The sequence below is a fragment of the Chroicocephalus ridibundus genome, chromosome 5, assembly GCF_963924245.1.
Source record: "Chroicocephalus ridibundus chromosome 5, bChrRid1.1, whole genome shotgun sequence".
In the NCBI taxonomy this organism is placed as follows: domain Eukaryota; kingdom Metazoa; phylum Chordata; class Aves; order Charadriiformes; family Laridae; genus Chroicocephalus; species Chroicocephalus ridibundus.
In genome coordinates, this window is record NC_086288.1 from 6,686,297 (window position 1) to 6,708,744 (window position 22,448).

General features: G+C 48.4%; 2 protein-coding genes across 3 annotated transcripts in view; one reads left to right on the forward strand and one right to left on the reverse strand.

Annotated features, from left to right (window-relative positions):
• The first annotated feature begins 500 nt into the window (after positions 1–500).
• The window catches only part of CCNI (cyclin I), a 31,952-nt gene continuing 10,004 nt past the window's right edge, over positions 501–22,448 (forward strand). Inside the window, exons 1-2 of one of the 2 annotated variants that reach the window (XM_063335703.1) lie at positions 501–704; positions 17,209–17,365. In XM_063335703.1, coding sequence (XP_063191773.1) covers positions 17,252–17,365 — 114 coding nt within the window. In that variant the 5' untranslated portion in view covers positions 501–704; positions 17,209–17,251. The remainder of the gene's footprint in view (positions 705–17,208; positions 17,366–22,448) is intronic. The other variant, XM_063335702.1, reaches the window with a different exon arrangement.
• The window catches only part of SEPTIN11 (septin 11), an 85,547-nt gene continuing 75,170 nt past the window's right edge, over positions 12,072–22,448 (reverse strand). Inside the window, exon 10 of the mRNA XM_063335700.1 lies at positions 12,072–12,370. Coding sequence (XP_063191770.1) covers positions 12,367–12,370 — 4 coding nt within the window. The 3' untranslated portion in view covers positions 12,072–12,366. The remainder of the gene's footprint in view (positions 12,371–22,448) is intronic.

A 22,448-nucleotide genomic window follows, 5' to 3' on the forward strand; every position in this document is an offset into this window, starting at 1 on the left:
CGGAGGGAGCTGCGGCGAAGCGAGAGCTGCTCGCGCCACCTCCGCGAGATCCTTCCGCCGGGAGGCCCGAGGAAAAAGAGTCCCACCCCCTCACCCTTCTTCCCTCCCAGCCGCCCGCCGGCGGGCCCCGCGCACCGGGCGGCCACGGCGACCGGCGAAGCGATGGCGATGGCGGAGCCGGCGCGGCGGGACCGAGCCCCGCCACCGCCGAGGAGCCCGTCGTGTGTCCCGTAACCCCCCCACACACCTACGCCCGCCGCGGTGAAAGCCAACGGCCGCCGCGCGCGCTGCGCCCCGCCCGCGCGGGAGGCGGGGTCGGGGTGAGGGGAGGCCGCCCCGCCGGCCCTTCTTTCCCTCCCCTGCTCCCCCCCGGGAAGCGGCTGGCTGCGGGCTGCCTCTCGCTTCCCCCCCCCTTCCCCTCCCTTTTAATTTTTATTTTTATTTTATTTTAAACCCCCCCCTTCCCCCCCCCCCCAACTCCCGCGCGGCGGCGGCGGCGGCGGCCCGATTTCCCTCCCCAACCTCCCTTCATCGCCGCGGCCCCGCCATGGCGACATGAGCCCGCCGGCCGCCGCCGCCGCCGCCGCCCCGGACATGGGACCCGCACGGTGCTGAAGCGCCGCGGAGGAGCCCCGCCGCCGTCGCCCCGCCATGGGGTGCTGATGGCCGGGCCCCGCCGGGCACCCCGCCGCCGCGCAGGGGAGGTGAGCCGTGAGGGGGGCGGGGGGGGTGATGGGGGGGGTCCCCGCTGCGGGATCGGGTGTGGAGGGCACCGGGGGGTGTGTGTGTAGGTGCGCAGTGCTGCACAGCATCGGTGTGTAACGCCTGTGCGTTGCAGCAGCGAGGGCAAAGCACGAATTGTAGACAGAGTTGGCCCCCGTCCCGTCCCAGCGCATCTGTACCCCAGGTGTGACATCTCCTCACAGCCCTGGGCCTCTTCGTAGCGCACGGAATTTGTTTTTGTTCTCGCGTCTTCGTCGTACTTCGTTTGCAGAGGTAGGCTGCGCTCCCCCCTCCTTATTTGCCCTCCCATCTGTGATGTGATGGAAGAAGTTTCCTTGGAAGAAGAGCCGCGTTGTGTTCCGTGTATCTGCCTCCAAAGGGGTGAACTTACTTAAAGGAGTGAGGTTACCGTCGGTTATTTCATGCCGGTGGTAAAAAGCAGACTTGCAAAAAATCCTCCTGAAAACTTGCCCGTTGAACACAGAAAAACGCGTTCCCCTGTCCTTCCCTTTTCGCCCTGTGAAGGGGGTAAAAAAAGAACAATCCCGCATTTTCCCACTCTTAAAAATGAGGGTGTTAGAAGGCAGACTGTTTGAAGCTTGAATTTAAAAGTGTTTTCCAGCAGCAGCCTTTGTGTGCTCCCAAAACGCTCTTTCCATGGTGTGCTGCCTGTACACAGCACAGCCCCTTTTAAAGACAGAAGAGTGAGCTTTTTTTTTTAACTAAATATTTAGATTGAGCAAAATACATGTGGTTGTCAAGCTCCCCTTTCTAGATCATACCTCACCTTTTTCCTCCAGGGGTGGCAGATGTGGCTGTGGCCCCCCCCATCCCCTGGGGCTACCCCCTGGCTGGGGCTGACAGCTGCCCCTCTGCTACGATTTAAAGCTGGGGGATGTGTGAGTGCGTGGAACCCAGGTTTTTAGAAGGTGAGTCTAGGAGCTAGGAGTTGATCTCTCAAAAAGCAAATCACAGCATCTTTTCCTTGTCTCGAGGGTTTGATTTTGGATCCCTACAAATGATTCAGTTTTGCTTTCAAAGTAGTTTGGCTGGCTTGTAAAGCTGGGGGACGGCTCGCTCTCATCTGTGCCTGCACAGACCTTGGCGTGGGATGTGGGAAGCTGATCTTTTGGCTTCTCCCCAGCAGGAATTGAACTTTCACATAGTATATATATACTTCTAATTATCCTTCATGCCTATTTAGAGCTTGTGTACAGTTTGGCATGGCAGAACTGCTCCCTTACTGTGTCCGTTCTGTATTCTTTCCGAGTCCTGTGCTTTGTTTCCTCCAGGGCTTTATTTAAAAATACTTTGAGATAGCTTCTGTCATCGTACGATAAGAGCCCCTCTCCACAAAGGGTCCTGCCTGGTGGACACCTGCTGGGGCCGGGATTTCCAACAATTTCATGTTTGGGGTGCGATGGGGCTGCAGCCCATGTTGATGAGAGCCAGCAACGAGCAGAGCACCACTCCTGCAGGGTGTTTCTGCGCTGGTCTTGCTGTCAGCCACCATTTCTGGATGCATTTGAGGGCATTGACATGCCTCAGCACAGCCTGAGGTTTGCTGGGTGCAGGCCACCAGGGGAGAACAGCCTTGACACCCCCACAGGGCAAAGAGACCCCATTATTGGCCCCTGCCACCCACCCTGGCCTTTGCCAGTTGTCCCTTCCTGGGGCTATCAAGGAGTGCAGCGTGGGGCCAGCTGTGGCTCGTTCAGGCTGGCTGTGCAGCCTTCCCTTCTGGACTCTTCTGCACACCCAGGTGGTAAGGGGGAGCTTGAGTTGATTCAAGTATAGTTTAGGGAAACAGCAGCTCAGTGGTCCATATCCCTACATCGTAGGGGCCTTGGGATGACTTTATCTGAGGAAATGGACAAGCCAGGTTTTGGGAATCGTACATTTTCCAAGGCAGTGCAATATCCAGAGCTATCTGTCTGCCATCTTATATTAACACAATCAGCATTAACTTTCCAAAATGTGGTGGTGGTTTTTTTTTATTTTTAGATTATTTGTTACAGTAATCTTTACAGACATATATCAATTTAAATAGACTTCAGTCAAAACACAAGGTTGTTCAGTGCCAGTACCTTTGCTTGTGTCATTGCCCTAGGATAAACTTTTCAAGTCAGTAGGTAGACCCAAGTGTTTAGCTTTTTTACAGCTTTGAGCATCTCCCCTGTAATTACAGTCTCTCACATTTCCCCTTCTCAACTTTTCTGTGCTCAGCTCCTTCTTAATGTACCTCTTGCAGGCAACAGAAAGGAGAACACGAGCGGTGTTCGTGTAGTGGAGCATGCCTTCCCCCAGGGCCTGTGTGAAAGATGCTTTCCTTTGCACACCTGCAGCAACACACTAGTTGAAGCAGTAATTAATCTTGACCTCACACTGAACTGGCTTTTTGGGAGCACTTATATTCACAGGTTTAATCCTTGTGTCTTTACATGGCACTTTTTAGGAAATAATATTTGGTGCCATTGTCATGCTGGTGTAAATTATCAATATGAATTATCCATGTAAACTGGGTGACGGAACGGATAAATACACAGTCTGCAGCTTATGTCATGCTGCTCCGTAGCGTGCCAGACACAGATTTTAAAAAGCCTGGGCAGGACCAATGGCTTCAGGAAAACTAGATGTTGTATTTTGACAGCGAAATGATAACCCTTAGGACTCCGTTGCCCAAACAAGGAGCAAGATGTGAGTAAAGAAGAAAACGTGTATCTCCAGGTTAAGTGAAACACGATTGTGGGATCTGAAGATGTAAATGAATGCAAGATGTAAAATGGGCGTCTAGAGCTTACCTGCCCAGGACTAAATTTCTGTCTGTTTTCCCTTCACTCCTGTAACATCATGGGGCTAGAGAAGGTACAAACCCAGGTACTTGTAACCAGGACACTCCAATGAAGCAGCAGGAAATCCAGGCTGGCCATCAAGGAGGTGGATTGCAAGGGGGATTCTGGTTTGCTGAAAATAGAGAGTAGTTTCTTTGAGAATTCTGCTTGGTAATAGCTATTTTCAAATGCCAAAAAAGCAAGGTGAAGTCATTCAGATGGAAGGAAAATCTCAGGTGTCTCCCATCTCAGTATGGAGCAGATGTGGTCTGAAATGTTCCCTTCCTGCGTGTTTGCTAACTGCAAATATTACCAACACTGATTAATTAGCCATAATAGGTATTTGCACTTGCTGTGCAGTAAACTCATCTGAAAGCTCACTCACGAATAACATGTTACTGCAGATACTCCCATTTTGCTCATCGGCCCAGACATCAAACATTTTCTTTACCAGGATGATGGGAGGTACTGGATGAACCCATTTGCCAGAGGCTTTTGCACCTTTTTGGTGGTATTTTGCTGCATACAGCAAGATCCTGTTTCTTGGATGGGATAGCTCTTGACTACAGTGGTCTGTTAGGCAAGAACTTGGCTCCCAAAGCCATCAACCTTTACCTTCCTAACAATTTTGACTGTAGATCTTGGGGCTTACCTGCTCCTAACTGCTGCCTACCTCCTCCAGAAAGCCTGCCTCCTTTAAGGATGCAACTGCTGTAATAACATCACCACCACGTGCAGCTTAGTCTGCATTTACAAAAGCAGTGCAGATGTGTCCCTGCTTGCATTGATAGGAGCAAGGGGATACTTCATGCAACGTGCCTTGTGGAAGCGGCAGCTGAACTCTGGCTGCCATTACGCATTGCCTCAAACATACTGTTTTCTCTTTATCAGCACCCCCACCTCCCAAAGTTTCCTTCCCTGGGTTTATTTTATTTTAAGGTGAGGACTGTTGGTTTTAGGCTGTCTGGAACTGGGGTTATCAAGGCTGTTCTATTTGTACTGGTTGGGCAGGAGAGATGAGTACATAGGGAAGAGCCAGGACTGTGCCTGTGCCATCCTATTTATGCAGACAATTGGAATTAGGTCGTTTTCTGTATTGTCTCAACAAGAGGCTAATTAGTCAGCAAGCTCGAGCTCCTGGAGGATAATTAAGCTTTATAACTGTGGGTTCTCTTTGGTTGATGAGAAAGAGGAGACAGTACCCTCAGAGCCTAAGAATGCTGCTCTGCAGCTACTGCGCTGTACCTCATAATTGATCTATTGTTTCAACAGCAGATAATTCCTCATTTCCTCATAATTACCTCTTTTTAGTGCCTCACACTGTATCCTGATATTAGCTGTAATCACTGATAATTTACCCTGAAGCCAATCAGAATCTGCAAAGCAAAATATTGGCCTTGGTGAGCATTTATGCTTTCAGATGAAATTCTCTTTTGTTGTTGTCAAGAGGAATCAAGCCATTGTAGTTACACATTTTTTGGATGTGGGTGTTGAACTGGGTATAAACTTGTTTGGTTTTGTTGCTGTTCATTTATGTTAATGACTGACTACTGCCGAAAGACAAAAAGAACTACTGTTGAATCCTGTTTCTGTGTTTTTGCCCATAGAGGCATTGTATTTATTTGGTTTCGAGGGATTATATTACTCAAAAGGTGGTGCTTGATGCTTTAGACTCTGAATGCCTGTTGGCCCTTGCCTGTAGAGAGTTAGCTTTTATGAGCTTGAAAGCCTCCGGCCCTATTTTATGAAATTACTGCTCACTTTCATACTTTGTGAGCTTGATTTTCCTCAAAGTGACTTCCTTCAAGTTACTGTTGATTTATACCAACTTATACTGGTGTCAGGAGAAGTGAATCATACTCAGTGTGTGTCGCTTTTAGGAGACTAGCAGTGAGACATTACATAATGCCAGGTTTGGTTTGCCCCCCCCCCCCCCTTTTTTTTTTTTTAAAGCCTTCCTGCTCTGCTTTCAGCATTTGCTGCTTGAAGAACTGATGAGCTGCTCTGGGCATACAGCTGAGCCCTCACAGCTGTGCTGCTTTGAGCATAAAGCCCTTAAGACCAGAGCAGTTGAGGCTGGAAGGGACCTCTGAAGGTCATCTTCTCTATTCCCCCCTGCTCAAACAGGGCCACCTAAAACTAATTGCCCTGTGCCACATCCAGATGCCTTCTCAAACATCTCCAAGGATGGAGATGCCACAACCTCTCTGGGCAACCACTGACAATGCTTTGTCACCTTCACAGTAAAGGAGTGTTCCTGATGTTTAGAGGAAACATCCTGTGTTTCATTTTGTGTCCATCACCTCTGGTCCTGTCACTGTGCACCACTGAAAAGAGCCTGGCTCCATCTTCTGTGCATTAGTAAGATTCCCGGACCCCACCCAATCTTCTCTTTCCAGGCTGAACAGTCAGCTCTCTCAGCCTTTCCCCACAGCAGAGGTGCTCCACTCCCTTCAGCATTAGTGGTTCTCTCTAGTATGTCCGTGTATCTGGTTCTGGGGAGCCCTGAACTGGACACAGCACTCAGATGTGGCCTCACCAGCGCTGAGTAAAGGGGAAGGATTCATCTGCCTCAGTCTGCTGGCAACACTCCTCCTAAAGCAGCCCAGGATACAATTAGTTTTCTGTACCACAAGGGCACACTGCTGGCTCATTGTCAATTTGGTGTTCCCTAGGACCCCCAGGGCCTTTTCTGCAAAGCTGCTTTCCAGCCAGACACCTCCCAGCATATACTGGTGCCTGGGGTTGTTCCTCCCCAGGTGCAGGACTTTGCACTTACCCTCCATGAGGTTTCTGTCAGCCCATTTCTCCAGCAGGTTGAGGTCCCTCTGGATGGCAGCACAACCCTCTGGCATATCAGCCACTCCTCCTCATTATAGGTCACCTGCAAGTTTGCTGACCCATCAGCAAAATCATTAATGAAGATGTTAAACAGCACCGGACCCAGTATTGACCCCTGGGGTACACCCCTAGTCACCACCTCCAGCTAGACTTTGTGCCACTGATCACCACCCTCTGGACACAGTCATTCAGCCTGTTTTCAGTCCACCTCACTGTCTGCTCATCCAGCCCCTACTTTCAATGATGTGTCCTCAGTTTACCTGGCCTTCCTTTTGTTACCTATCTACTTATTGAAGCCCCTCTTGTCTTTGACATCCCTTGCCAGATACAATTCCAGCTGGGCTTTGGCTTTCCTAACCTTATCCCAAACTGCTCAACATTTTTATATTCCTCCCAGGTTACCCATCCTTGCTTCCACCCTTTGTAGCGCTTACTTTTTGTGTTTGAACTTTGCCAAGAGCTCTTTTATTTATCCACACAGGCCTCCAGGCATTTTTGCCTGACTTGGCATTTGTTGGGATGAAACTCAAGCTTCCAGGAGGTGATCCTTGAATACTAACCAGCATTTTTGAGCCCCTTCTTCCCTTCAGGGCCTTGCCCCATGGGACACTTCCAGGCAGATCTTCGAAAGAGTCCAGAGCCTGCTCATCTGAAATCCAGGGTTGTGAGCTTGCTTCCTCCCTGCTCTTAGGATCCTGAACTCCACTGTCCCACGGTCACTGCACCCAAGGCAGCCCCTGAGCTTCACATCCCCAGCAAGCCCCTCCTCATAGGGGAATATGAGGTCTAGCAGGACACCTCTCGTCTTTAGCTTTCTGATCACTTGGGTTGGGAAGGTGTTACCAGTGCACTCCAAGAACCTCCCGGATTCCTTATGCTCTGCTGTGTTATCCCTCCTGCATATGCCAGGGTGGTTAGAGTACCCCATGAGGACCAGGGTCTACAACCATGAGGCCGCTTCCAGCTGTCATGGAAGGCCTTATCCACTACACCAGTACTTTCCACCTACTACAGTGTCACCCTTATCTGGTTTGTCTTTAATCCTCACCCATAAGCTCTCAGTGGGCACCTCACCAAGCCCCAGGCAAGTTTCCATGCATTCCATCGGTTCTCTCACATCAAGGGAAGCTCCACCATCCTCCTCTTCCCAATAGAGCCTACGTCCCTCCATTGCAACACCCCAAGTGTTGCAAGTTATGGGAGCCATCCCACATCTCTGTAACCCCAGCAAGACTGCAGCCTTTCAGCTGCGCACAGGCTTCTCTCACCATGTTTAATCCCTACACTGTGTTCATAAGCATACATGCACTTCAGAAAAGCACCCAACATGCTTATTTCCCAAAAAAGGGGATTTCTTCATAGTTGTACCTCATAGGTGTGTCCTTGCTTGCATGCAAATGCTAGAAGTGACCCCCCCTTAAGCCTCATTTTTTGTTGATTTTGTGATCCCTTCCTGTTATATGACCCCAGACCCTTTGCTCATCAGCCCTGTCCATCACTCACAGGGTTCCTGGTAACTGTCCCTGCCATATCATCCCTGCCATTTGAAACCCTCCTCATAAGGTCAGCCATCCTACTGGTAGATATACCTTTGCCTGGCTTGGTGAGGTGGATCCCATCCCTCCCAAGCAAATGCCACTCCACAAGCAGGATCCCATGGTCCTAGAACCCAAAATCCTGTCACCAACACCAGTTCTGCAGCCAACTATTGACCTACGCTGAGGAGAACATCACTAGGGCCCCCAAGCTGTTGCCACCCCGAGATCTCCATAGTCACTTGACACTCTCCAGGTTGCCCCGATGGTATCACTGATGCCCACATGGAAGAACAGCAAGGGTAGCAGTCAGAAGGTTGGACAAGCCCACGCCATCCCTCCACAACGTCCCAGCCCTGGGTCCCCAGCAAAGAGCAAACCTTACTAGATAGGGAAGGTGGGTGCCTTTGTCCCCTGCAGCAAGGAGTCATCCATTGCAATCACTCACGCCTTCTTCCTAGAGGTCTCACATGGTTTAGGTTCAGGTGGCCCATATCTTTTGCCTAAAGGCACGTCTGGCTCCTTTTTAACAAGCGTGGTGAACCTGTTTTGTAGTTACAAGCCCTTAGGTGGGACAGGAACTTTTACTGCCAGAAGTCATCTGCTTCCATCCTTCCCTTTCTCCAGAGGTTTCACTTACCTTGTTGGTGGGGGTGGACACTGGCAGCTTCTCTATTGCAGGTGGAGGCTGAGGCTCTTCTAGCTGCTGAGTCACAGAGAAGAGCCTCTCTGTCTCCCATGAAATTTCTCTGATGCTGCACAGCCTGCTCACTTCCTCCTAGAACTCCACGTGGCACCACAGCTCCTTGAAAACAACATACCTCCTGCAGGACAGAGGGCCATCTTTCCCGGCCTCAAGGAGAGGCCTTAGGCACTCCCTGCACCCTGGGGCTTGGAGGGCCGTGACAAACATCCAAAACTATGTCCTCATCAAACCCTCAACCCCGGCAGGGGCAGCTCCTCCAGCATCTGCTGGGGGAAGTGTCCCATGGTGTTCCACCACCATAGCTGAAACTGTTTACAGCTCAAGTTAACTCCCCCTTCACAACAACCTTCTGCATAAACTTCTGCATGTGGTGGTGGTGCTTTGGGCCTGGCTCTTATATAGACTTCGCCCAAGCACTGGCTAAAAGAGTGCCTCCCTAATTAGGAGGCAGCTGCACCCTGGGTAGCTGATTATGCTCATTAGAAGCTGCTAGAGCTTCCTCATGCGCACAGCCTTGTGGCTCCCCTTATCTTGTTCTTAATTAGCAACAGCAGCACCCTCACGTTTCTCAGAGGGTTCCCAGGTGCTCCCCAATGATCCTGGACCTTGTCCCCAAAAGGTGCAGAAGGTCCAAAAGCAGAACCTAGAGACTGCTGCGCAAACCTGGGTTGGTTACCTCTGGGACCTCCGCGTGTTCCTTTGCCGATGGTGTAGGGACAATTTGGTACAGGGCTCAGCCATTGCTTTCTGGGATTTACCCGTCATTTAGGTTGGCATAAAAATAACAGGTGTCATTTCAGCAAACCCTTGTGTGTAGTAGCTTTATATCTGTATCGTGCTTCAGGAAGTAGCACCATCTTTTTCGGCATATGACCGCAAATTGTCCCACACAAGGGCTGTCCACCCTTAATGTGATACCCCAGGGCACGCAAGAAAGGCTTATGTTCCTGACCTGGCAGCACGGCTGTTTCCGAGCATTGAGATCTGTGTGTCAAATAATATTGGGGCCCATTCCTACCAAAATGTTAGCCCGAATCCCTTGGCTGATTTTAATAAATGTAGTGAGGAGTTTACATCTTCAGGAGGCATCTTGCACGCATATCATCATCCAGATGATGAGTCCAGAGTGGTTGAAAGAGTATGAAATGTAGGCATTTCTGTTGCAAGTGTTCATAAAATGGCATAGAGGGGTTTTGGTTTGCAAGGGTTTTGTTTTTGCTTAATTTAATCCATGCAAGCAAACAGCCTCCATCAGTTAATAACTTTTCCTTTGATTTTTAGGTTCAAATAAACCAAAATCTCAAAGCAGAACTCATTAAAGTATATTGAGTTTCATCTCCTCTTTGCATCAAACACATACGTTACGCAGCTGGAGCTGGTCTCCTAGGGCTGGATTCTGAGTTTACCTTTTATCCACGGTTTACTTGGTATGTTGCCACACGCTGCCTCGAAAGGGAGAGGAGCTGTGATTGAAACAGCTTGTTTGCATCACTTGCGAGCTGTGGCACAGAAAATTTAAGCTGTTGCTGACCAAAGGCCTTTTTGGGCAAATTCTGCTTGGACGGACTCATCTTGGCAGTTGCTGAGACAAAAAGGAAACGCAAACCTCCTGCCCGGAGCCATTCGAAAAAGGGGTAGGGCAAGCATGGGTCTGGAAGCTTGCCTATCTCGCCGGGAGGGAAGAATGGTGACATTGTCTCAAAGTTCAGTCAGGAGTTCATCTTCTACCTTGTTTTTTAAAAGTCCCTACTTTGGAAAATACCATTTAAGCTTCCCTTAAGTAGCAAAACCCTGGTATCAGTCACGAGGCTTGGGGAATGAAGTACAGCAGAGATTTCTTAGAACTGGTCTGGTTTATGGTCCCCGGGTGTTGGAGAGAAAAGGCTGGGCAGCAGGCATGGATTTTACGAAACGGTGGCTGCTGTAAAAAAAAGGAAAGGCCGCAGGCTTGTTCCTGCAGAAACCCCCTGAGTGACAGCCGTCAGACAGCAGCTTTATACCACCGCCGTCACCAGGGGCTCAGTGGCACCCTCCCTCCTAGTTAAAAGGCTTGTCCAGGCTTTTCCCTCCCCCTGCCCCCCCCAAATTATTCCCCCTGTTTTCTTGATGATTTTTTTTTTGCTACGCTTAGGGAATACCACGAAGAACCAAAGATGTTTATGTTTTCTACCGCGTTGCTCTATGAAGAGTGTTTATGGTGCCGTGACAAATTCCATCTGAGCTTTCCTTTTTGAACAGAATAGAAAGAGAAGATGGTGGTGAGAAGAGCTCACTGCTGCCGGCCATGATGCAGCCCTCTCCAGAGCGCTCCTTCTCCTCTTCCGTAGCTGCTAAATAGGCCCAGGGATTTCTCTGTTTCAAAACAGGCTTAAAAACACCTCCCTTCCCCCCCATCAAAACATTGCGTTCTCTTTTTGCGGTTGCAGACCTGTGTTTTTGACTGGCAGGTTTCTTTAAAATGTTTGGAAAAATCCTTCAGTTTGGAAAACCGGCACTAAAATGAGGTCAACTTTATTTGCACTCCCAGGAAAAATCTGGTTGGAGGAAAAGAAGTGGCGAGTGTGTGATGTACATGAGCCTGCCCGAACGATGCTGCCAAAATATCTCACAGACATGCCTTTGTAGCAGGTTGTGGGAGTTAGCTGTGGGTGAGTCATACAGACAAATGGCAAGGGCCCTCTTCGTTTCCCAGCCTGAATAAAATTACCTCTTTCCGAATTTGGGTCTCTTGGCTGGCTTATACACAAGTCAAATGCGCCGCTTGTTAAAGGTGCAATATCATACGTGCACCTGTGGCGTATTTGTGTTTGATACTAATGCATTTCTCATGGGGGAATGTGTCCTTATTTTAATGTATATTAGTAGTCATTCCACAGAAGTCAGTTCGTTGCTTCAAATACACCCGTTTATTTAGATGTTGAAATTTGAAACTGGATTCCCAAGCATCTTTTTCCCAGTCATTTCACTTGAAAAAGATCATATATCGTCTCACAACTCCGTCAGGCTATTTCCACTAACCGGGCTGCAGCATGATTTACTTTCTGCAACTCAAACCCAGTTGATTTTAACCCGTGCTGGTCCTCTGCTCATCGTTTTCATACCAGGTTGATGCTTTGGCAAGTTGAAAAGACAGAACGGTAGGCGCTGATTTACAGTAGTGAGGCGTTCATGGGAAATTTTACTGTCTAAACCACAGAAACGTTGTCCTCTTAGAACCGTGATGTGGCGCAGAAATAATGTAAAATTGTAAAAGTAGTTTATACCTGCTGCTTTTTTCTTCTCAGATGGAAGCAACGCTGTAGGCGTTTACCTTTGTCTGGCATAAATTTCCAGACTGCTTTACTGACATGGGGTGGGGAAAGAGTTAAGCTCAGAGAAAGCCCTAGATACTAAAATTAACATCCATCCCACCCCCCCACCCACAGCTTTGAATTTTCTAATCACAACTTGCAGTTAGACGATTTCTTCTCGCAGCGCAAACTACGTTTTGATCATTTGAAATCACAGATGGCTGGCTGGAGCTCGGAGGAATTCAGTCTCTCCTTCCTCTCTTCCTTCTGCTTCGCCTTCCTCCCCCGGCCAGGGAAGTCTGTTTTCAGGTCATCTGTAAGATTGTATTATTGCTTGCTAAAGCTGAAGCAGATTTGGCTGCTGGTCGCTGAAAATACTCACAAGGTCTGCAGTGTGGTGGTTAAGCTCTATTGGAATTACTCCTCTTGTCCAGAATATATCACCTGGATTTATGAGCAAAATAAAGACAGCGTTTTTTCTAGGCCTAGTAATCTTCTTAATTGTTCATGAAATGAACTATATTTAAAAAAAAAAAAAAACAAAACATAAAAAAATGAAAACCCAACCCACGACCAAAACAAAAGAGGTTTTTATTATTGCCCTGAGTGATTTCAGTGGTCCTATTTACAGTGCAGTTGTATCGGCACAGCTGAATCGCCACTGGCGGCAGGGGAAAATCAGGAACTGCGTTACGAGCTTGTTCCACCAGTCGATAATTCGTTCCTGTAACTTTACTTTTTGTCTGCAGGAGGCACTTACTATTGTCAGTGCAAGGGATTACAAAAGCCTAAAAACAAAACAAAAAAATCGACTATTTTGCATCCTACACAAATGCACATGCCCCCCAAACCAAAAACTCTTTCTGGCTAGGTAGCTGTCTGCCCCAATTACTGCAAACACGAAAATGCTTTTGAAAACCGTAGCCTGCAGCACTTTGCAGCCTAAAACTTCTCTAGGGAAACTGAAAGTACCTCTTTAAGTCAAGTTAGCTGTAAACGTGGATCAAAAAGAGAGATCTTTATGAGATGGGTTACATTTTATGGACCGAGTTGGGGTATTTTTAATGGAGAAGCAGGTGATTTTTAATGCCTCTCACAAGTGAAAACCTGACACCAAAGTTTTGACTCTCTAATTTCAGAGCAAGATTCAACCTGCAGCTCGTGACCTTGCTCGCAGGAGACGTCAGTACAAAGCCAAATGCGTTGACTTGGCTCGCTTCTCCTTTACTAACTCTCCAGCTGTTCTTTAAGGAGTTTCAGTGTAGCCAGTTGATCGTCCAGTGAAGATTAAGAAACTGGTTGAACAGTGGGTTAAAAACTCCCAAAATGACCACAGGAAAAAACCAAACACAAACCGCCACCTTGCAGCTAAAGTTTAATTTTAAATCAGGGAAACAGAAGCAGAAAGCTAGGGAGAGTTAGTTTGTGGTGACGGTCACAGCTGCGGCAGTTCCTCCAGCTGTGGGTCTCTCGGGCTCAGTCGCAGAAAAATGTGTGCAAGTTTTTGGCTGAAGCAAGTCTTTGCAGAGATGCTGAATACATCGACAAGTATCTTCACAGCTGATGGGAGCCTTGCTTTTCTGCAATGCTCAGGCTTTATCATCTTGATCTGAGCAGAAAGAAGACGGTCCGGTCCCTCCGCAGTCTTCACTCGACTTCCATGAGCTGGATTTCGGGAAGCTGTGCCGTCCATCCCGTTTCTCATCCTCTCCGAGCAGTGCTCGCTCCGCATTGGCTCCCTTGTGTTTTGTGAAGCGCTGCATTACATGTAGAGCATGCTGGCATTTATTTTTCCTTTTTTTTTTAAATGGCGTGCATTTATCTGATTAAGAGCTATGTAAATTTAGATGCAAACTCATTTCAGCCCTCAGGGTGCTTGGCGAGTTGCCTGGCGTGCTCTCGGTGCTGGAAAAGTCTGCGCGCCACTGTTGCTCCAAGGGAAACTTTCAAGCGTGTCATTCCTCGTCTTTTTTTTCCTTATAAAGGTTATTGTGCCTCAGCCCTCATTGAATTACCTCCCTAGTTCAGAAAGGAAAGGTTATTTTTCCTTCTCTTTTTCCCTTGGCAACTGAAGAAGAGTTTGCCATCACTGCAAAAATGTCCCTTGCAGGGCCATTGGTATTTAAGCGTGCTCCAGGGACAGCCCTGGGCTCTCTGCTGGGGTCACTGACTGGCCCAGGCAGTACAGGGACAGCCTAAAAAGGGATCAGGGTAAGGAAAAGATCTTTTCTGGGCCCAGAGGCCTGTGAAACCCATTTGTGTTGTAAATACGGTGGGAATGTTTGTCAATCACAACAGAAAAAAAAAGATGCCCGAGGATGCTCGCTTGGGCCTGAAATTTTTCATGTGTTTTCTCTAGTGATTCAAGGGGTGGCTAATTACTCCCTCTTTCCTTCAAAACTAAGAAAGGACCATCAATATTTCATATTAGGAGACATGGTTGGGCTAAATATAGCTACTGCTGCTTTTTCTGACAAGCGTGCAGCGAGGAGCTCGCTGTTTTCCATCTCTTGGCACTCAGTGCTGGTCCCCCGCTCTTGGCCGAGCTTTGGGTCTGGCCTAACCTCACTGTTTTTCTCCATGTGTTTCACCTTGTGCATTGCCAAGTGCTTGCGCACACCTTTAATCGCCGTCTTCTCCAGGTGTGGTCTGAGAGGCTGTAGGTGATAACCCCGTTGGATGCTACCCCGTTAGCATTACCTGGTATGTAGCAACTGACAATCTGCAGGCTCAGTCAAAATAATAAATAAATTTTAAAAAAACAAAAATCACCCATCTTTTGCTCTGCACAGGACCGGATGCGGGTGCTAGAGGAGACATTGTCTCTAGTGTTCCCCAGCTCAACTTCTGTCTGTCTGCTGCACTCTCTCCGGGACAAAATATTTCCCCTGTGCCTGCAATTTGAACTGTTCTTTTCCATCAGTGCGGGGGTGCAGCCCTCATCACTGCTGTCCTCGTTTCCCAGGGCTTTACACCTCCTTTGAAAGCGCTGGTGGCTCTGGAAATGGTGGGTGATCCGGCCTTTGGGAACCGGCCCAGCCCACAGGGAAACTGGTAGTGTCTGAAGGGAGGACAATGAGATGCTAACGAAGCCGCCGGGGAACTGAGCATCCGTGCTTCCCCTTCTGCTTCACCGCAGCCCCGTTTCCAGTGGTAGGAGTGTCACCAGGATCACCCCGAGGTTTAAAAAAGAAATGCAAAATGAGTGAATGCACGTAAATAAGCAGTGGTTCAAGCCAGGGCTCTGTTTAGAGGAATCTGCTCTTCCCAGGCAGTCTCTCCCTCTTGTCCAGTGAGGAACTTTTAATAGGGATTTTTCAGTCCACGGTGATCCTCAATTAGCCATCTGGGGGCTGATGGGAAGTGGTTTTGAGATACACCGCAGAGCATTTTGGGCCCTTTCAGGAATCCCGGTTACGAGGTGTTCCCTCCAGCTGGAAAATGTATATATGGCCCCAGTCACCTTGGGTAATTACAGTGACGGGGTTGTAAACCCGGTGCAGGGTATGCCAAGCCAGTACAGCCTCTCCTTTGTTCACGGAGAAGCATTTGGTTTATAAAAATGTAATACAAAAGGGGTTTCTATTCAGGACTGAGCGGCTTGACGTTTATTTGCCACTTAAAACCTGCTCCGCCGTAAGTGGGACTCGAGTGCGGTTTTGTGCCTCGTGCAGGTTCTGTGTGAATCGCGCCCATTAAAAACTCCTGTAAATTAATAAAGAAAAATATTTGTTCTACAGTTTCCCTAAACTCTGCGAAAGCACTCTGAACCTCCATTTGTTCAGAGCTGCCGTTGTTATTATTCATAACTAACCGATTGTTTTCACTGCGAATTTTGTTTATTTTCTCCGATTCAACATGTTGCCTTATTTCCTGTAAATAGAGCATAAACTGCGGTATTAACAAACTGGTCTTTATGAAATAGCCTGGTTAGCGTTTGCCCAATATCCACCTGTTGCGGATTTCACAAGAGCTCACAGAAGGAATCGAAAGTTTAAATAACTTTCCCATGGATTTACCCTTCAGGGCTGAATTGTTTTGCCTAAATGATATAATACTGTCAAGAAACTTGCGGCCAGAGTGATGGTAGGCAACATTAGAACAATATGAATAAGCTTTTTAACCAGATCATCTTCTCCATTTGAAAGCAGGTGGTGGAATCTGTTGTCTTTAAAAAAAATAAAAAAATTTTGCCACTGCTTTGTTTTTCGTTTGAAATTTACAAGTTCCTGGACACCTTGTTACTGCTGGGTGAGGCTGCGCTAGGGCCAGGAGAACCCCCTTTTTTCTGTTTTGGGTGTAGCTAAGTGTTTTGCTTTAAATTGCATGCTTTTCATTGTTGCTTCTGCCAGTGGCAGCAGGTGTTTCTGAAGACTGTAGGCCTTGCAGAAATTTTCTCCGTCATTTACCTGGCTCGTAGTCATTTTGTGCTTTGCAAAGGTCGTCACTGGGTTTGCCGCTTTTTTCCTGCTTTAAAACACATTTTCTATCTAAAATTAGAGATGTGCCCTAAAGTTTTGTGAATCTAACATATTTTCAGAGTGATGAGGCCCAAGAGGAACCTTCCTGAACTCCCTGGTACACTTGCATTGCACATGAGGAGAGTCGCGGCTTCTGTGAGAAGCTACAAACCATACCGTGCAGAGAGGGAAAACATCGATCTTTTTGTCGGGCTTCAGCTTGTAAATGATTTAAATTCTCAAACAAGCGTTCCTCTGTTTTTGCACGGAACGTCCTGTCGCTGCTGGGAGTACTGGGGTAAGGCTGGCACCAACCAGACTCCGAGGCTTGGATTTTTGAAAAACATTTGAATATCAGTCTTACCTTCCCTTGAAGTCGCAGGTAGACCGGCTTTAACTTCAGCAAGGTTTGCGCCAGGCCAACCGACTTACTGAAATCCCCTTTGGATTTGCCAAACAGCTCCTCCCTCTTCTCAAGTATTTTTCGTAAAACACCCCTATTTTTGAGTGCTGCTGGAGCGGGAGAGGTCTTGCCTGATGGCCTGCGTAACAGAGAAGCAGAAAACCTCAAAGTGTCAGGACTCTCCAGCCCATGTAGGTGTTGGAGACCTGTGGATGATTTTGGCCCAGCTTCGTCTGAATCCGAGCCGACTGGTTTGGATTTCCTTGGGCAGGTTTGCCAAGTACCCGACGATCCCTGTCTGTGTTACAGATGAGCCTGTTCCATTTCTTGCAGCTTTAGCCACCTTTGTGTTTTATTTTGCTCAGTTTACCGGTCAGGCACGGCTCAGTATTTCACCAGGCTGTCTTTGGTTTTTGCAGGTAGCTGTATCCAGCTGGGTGGCAGGTGGATCCAAGGGTTACCATGAAGTTTTCAGGACCCCTGGAGAGCCAGAGGTTGTCTCTCCTTCTGGAGACGGCAATCTCTAGGGAAGCTCAAATGTGGAAAGCACATGTGCCGAAAATTCAGCCCGATCAGGTAATGTCTCTTCTTCACATCATTCATCTTAGCAAAGGCATGAGACTGTCTTCTGGTGTAGTTTTATGTGAACAACTGAAGCTGTTGCACGAGAAGTTACTTTCTGCTTGAGACTTGGGAAATTAGCCTCTGAAATAAGCGATTACTTTTTATTTGAGGGACGTACCTGCCATCAGGGGTACAGAACACACTCTACAGCATACAGTGTTAGAGCTCTGCTGTTGCTTGTGGAAGCATGTACATACATTGCCTTAATTAAACTCATTTTACAAATTGTGTGGCTAATTAACGCACATTTCTAGTGGGCACCAACTCTACAGCTTCATTTTCTTGGACTAAGTTCACTAATAACAGCGTCGAAATGCTGGTTGCTTTCTGCCTGAAGTGACATATTCTCACACGAACCGTTACCGCTGGCTTAGCTCAGGCCTTCTCCTGAAACGGCGTATTCACAGCCAAAGCCTGATTTGCCGCCTTTTCCCGTTCTAAGCCAGATCCTTCCCTAGTGTAAATCAGCCTGGTGCTGGAGGGTAGGCTGTAGCTGTATCAGCTGAGGCCGGGTGAGGATCTGACTTGGTAAGGCACCGTCTGCTTCAGGAAGAACCCCACTGACTGCCATAGGACTATTTATGGGGCAGGGTGCAAGCCCGTGTCAAGGGAAGCAGAGCCAGGCGCTGGCCTGTTCCGGTGAGGAATGTTCTCATAGGACTGGAGGAAGATTGAGGGCGGAAGGGACCGCAGGGGGTCCAACCTCCTGCTCGAGTTTTGCAGCAGGGCCAGCTGGGAGGTTGGACCAGGTCGCTTTCAGCCTCACCCGGCCTGAATTGCGTTGCGGAGGAGGCGTCTGTCTAGCACGTGCGCTCAAATTGCCTGTGAACTCCACACAGTTTTGTTTAAAACAGAACGTGAAACATGGGGATGGTTGTCGTAGAGTTTCTGGTACTTTGTCGTTGGGTTGGGCAGAAATAACCGCACTAATGGGCTCGGGTCCAGTCTTGCTGTTCTTGATTCATATGAAATGTTCACGCAAGAGTCTCAGCTGTTGCCAAAGCTAATCAGTGCGGTGTTTGTTTTTTCTGTCTGGCAAACAAGAAACTGCTGCTGTTGTGTAGGAACAAATACGTTTTTAAGGGGCTCAGTGTTAGTTTTGTTAATCCACATTTAGGTTTCCAAGTAAGTGAGACGGTTGTCAGAGGTGTTGGGCGTATTGTAGCTGTGGCTGTCTTCGGGCACGTACGATTTAAGCCCCTGGTTTATGGTAAACCAGTCTGTTATTCCATGCTGGCAGTGTTCCTGGGGTTAGCGATTATAGTGTAGGGAGATAAGATTACGGTATAACAAGATAGGTTAGGGACTCAGGGAGTGTAGTAACCAAACCAGATTCTTGTGTTAAGATTTCACAGGGCCAAGGCGCTTGCGTTTCTGCCTTGGTGAGGTTAATTCTGGTGGCTCAGAAACCAGCACCTCCATTAGACAGTTTTCCTCGCAATCCCTCCCTCGCAGGATCGCGTTGTCGCCCTTTGAAGATGAGTTTCCCCACGTCCGAGTTGTCGCTGCAGCAGCCTGGCTAACCTCAGCCCTGTCTGTGGTGAAGAACAGTTGTCCTGCTACCAGGGACCTTGAGGGGGGTCTTAATGTCACTGCGGCTGAGGTTTGCAGCACCTCGCGAAGCGTCGTCCCCGGCAGTAAATACTCCGAGAAGTTAAGGGGACTTTGGGCCGTCTGCCAGATACGAGACCGGGAGGGCAGCTCTGTTGCCTGCTGCAGAAAGTCAGAGTAGGATCAGGTACGGAGACAGACGGACGGCTAAAGCCAGCGTAATGTTTGTGCTCGGGAGCGGAGTCTCAGGTCTGGCCCGGACGAATACCAAGTTTGTCCTTTTAGTGTGTGATTATGTCATAACGATGAAGGATCTCTCCACCCCCCACCCCCACCCCCCCGTACTCCTACAATATTGCTGATCTCCGCGTTTGGGAGCGTTTCCTGGCCCTCTGTGCTTGTCCCCTAGGGTTTCTACTCCCGGATTTTCCAAAACTGTTGTCTTTGTAACCTTTTTCTTCATATTTTCCTACACATCAGCTCAGACATTGACTTTACGAAGCCAGAATGCCATACTATTAAATGTTTTCTAGCAGTAAATAATCATTAAATTGGATGGAAATCTCTGTGTGCGCATGTGTAAAATGTACCAAGGGCAGATTGAAAAGAGAACACAAACACAGCTGCCTGCTCGGGGGAAATCCTGACTTGCAACGCCACCCTGCAGCTGAAAACCCTCGATCTGTAGTCACATATTTCTCTCCGCTCCTCCCGTTCGCGACACCTGACTTTTCCAACTGTCGCGTCTTCCTCCGCTTCTGCAGTGTTCCTTTTGGCCGTGTTGCAGTCGCGGACCTTCGGTATGAATTGTGCTATTTTCTGTAGTATCAGGAAGAAGGTCACGCTCCCTAACATCTACCGCCGCCTTCTGAAAACGGCTGCAGTAGCGTAAAACCTCACTTGTACGAAGCTGCTGTTTGTTTCTCATGACAGTCGGGAAATCTGTATCCTTCTGCGCATCAGATCTGGCAACCCGAAGCCTGTGTAACTTTCCGTTCCTTGCTGCAAAGGTAGACCGACTACAGGAGGGGTTTTAATGAAGTCGTCTGGTTTGGAAACGGGAAAACGCGAGTGCCTCTACAAAAAAAAAAAAATCTAACGATCAGAGTGGAGGTACACCGTAACTATTCGTCAGGAGCAGACTTTCAGTTTTGACTCTTCAGGAGACATTTTTGGTTCTAATATTTAAAACAGGAACAAATTCGGTTTCTAAATATGTGTCAGAATTGAGATCTTTGAAAGGAAGAAAGAAACTCGTCGTTACAGAAACAGGAAGACTTTACATTTTTAGTACAGGATGCAGAATCTGTTGGGGACTTTGGTCCTAATGATGGGATTTGTCTGTTTCGTTTTTATTTTCTGTTTGAAAACTCCCATTTCCTACTGGCACGTGTATTTCTGTTAGTTTCCCTCCTTTAAACGTAGGCCAGTGGCGCCAGGTATTTGCAATATATCAAAGGCAGATGTCACAGGGGCTTTTCAGCCCGAAAAATTAGGTGGTCTGAGTCTGGAACCCTCCTAGTGCTTCTGAGTGTATTTGCTTTGGTTGTTTTTGTTTTTTAAATCCCTCCCCCCCCGCCCCCTTGGGTTATACAATATGCAGATGACATTCAGAAGTTTTCATGTGATTAAGGCTTGAGAAATCAAGTGGTAAAGACTGGTCAAAGGTTGATTTTTGCATGTCAGCAAGTAACTTTGCAGCAGAAAGGTGTGTACGCCAAGATTTTTATTTTTTATTTTTTTTATATAGAAACACAATGTCACTTCTATCGTTGCTCCTTTCCTGCCTGTTCTCACTCGCCCTTTCTGTCTTCTCCTTTGTTCTCTGGACCTCCTGAGGAATCGTGAGACCTCAGCTTATTTTCAGTTTTTCCACTGTCTCAGCACATGACCTTGGGTCGGTCTTTTAACCTTCTGGTACCTGTTTTATCCAGCGGTCACACCGGAGATGGACTGAGCATTTTTGCAAAACATCGTGAGGTTAATGCACTTCTTTCTTTGCTCTTCTGCTTTGCCGAGCGCTAATCTCTCTCCCCGGCGTTTGTGCACGTTACCGTGCGGACGGCAGCGGCTGCGCTGCCGGAGCTCTCTGCTATGCCACTAAACCTTGGCAAACCCCGCAAAACGCCACTTGTGAGGGGCATCCGGGGAGCGCCGCTAACTCCCAACCCGGGCAGGTGAGAAGCAGCCCAGTGGGCGTCATCCGGGGGGATCGCTCGGGCATAAAATAAGTGCCCCTGAGACCCAAGGAGGGACCGATTTGGCTGCGATGTTTACAGCTGCCCTTTTCAGAAGCCTCTCAGCCCTGACAAAGGTCACCTGCTTGCTCCCCGAGGAGCCCACAGCGGGACGAGGTAGAAACAAATAGGGGAAAGAGCAAAACATCTCTCTCTGGGACAGCAGACACTAAAGAAAGACAATTATGAGGTAAGGTGTTTTTCCTAGATTAGGCAGCAATAAAATTGAGTCACGTTTGAGTTCACAGATAATATTTCTTTTAGACTGCATTTTCCAAGCCTCAAGTTATTCTTAGAGGCCATTTGTGCTGTGCTTGCGCTCCGGAGCCCCAGTCACAGCCTCCAGCCCTCCTGTCACGTGCAGCAGGCCCCGCGGCAGGGCTGCCGGGTCAGGGACGGTGACACGGCCACCTGATATAGGTGGGTGCCTATATGGGCAGCCAGATCTGTTGGTCGGGCCTTGCTCTGATCTGGCCTCCCCTCAAAGAAAAAAAAAAAAAATTAAGGAGGGAAAAGCGCCAGCCAGAGGAGATGGACTGTCCTCCGGCCCTGAGGGCGGTTGTTAGGGCTGTCTCGGAGCAACCTGCTGCTGCTCCTTGAAAACTGAGTCTGCCATTGTTGCGCTCACGTTACTTTTCCCTAATTAAAGGCATCACGCTAGGCCAGCGTGCTCTTCCACCCCAGGGGCGAAGTTCCGCAACGGTGGATTTGTGGCCGCAAAGCAAAGAGCTGGGCACACACAGAGGCGGTGAGTGGCAGAAGGCGACGGCTGTGGGAAAGCACCTCCACACCAAAGAGGAACTTTTGCCTTCCAGCCTAAAGGGACTTTTTTACTTTCAGCCACCGTGGTGTCTCATTTTTGCTTTTAATTTTATGTAACTAAGGAACAGTGACCTTGCTGCTTAATTAATTTTACAGCACTGCCTTTCTTATTGGTGTTACTAGGATGAGAGGGGTACGCCTTCGCAGGAGGGATAAAGACGGATACGTTTGCGTGGGAAGCTGCTTGCCCTGCCTGGCAGTAGCAGCAGCATTTGCGGTGGGACCAGGTCTCCTTCCTTCTGCCTGTCTCTTGAGGTGGCCCGTAACGAACTTTCCTAGTGCTGATGGGAGGAGGTTTAAATTCACTTGGTCTTTCTGTGCAAGGGGATTCTCCCCCTGCCCTTGAGCTTCTTTATTTGCAATCAGAGACTGGAATAGAAAAATTTTTTGTGGGACTGATGTCATTGCTGGAGATTCACCTCCTT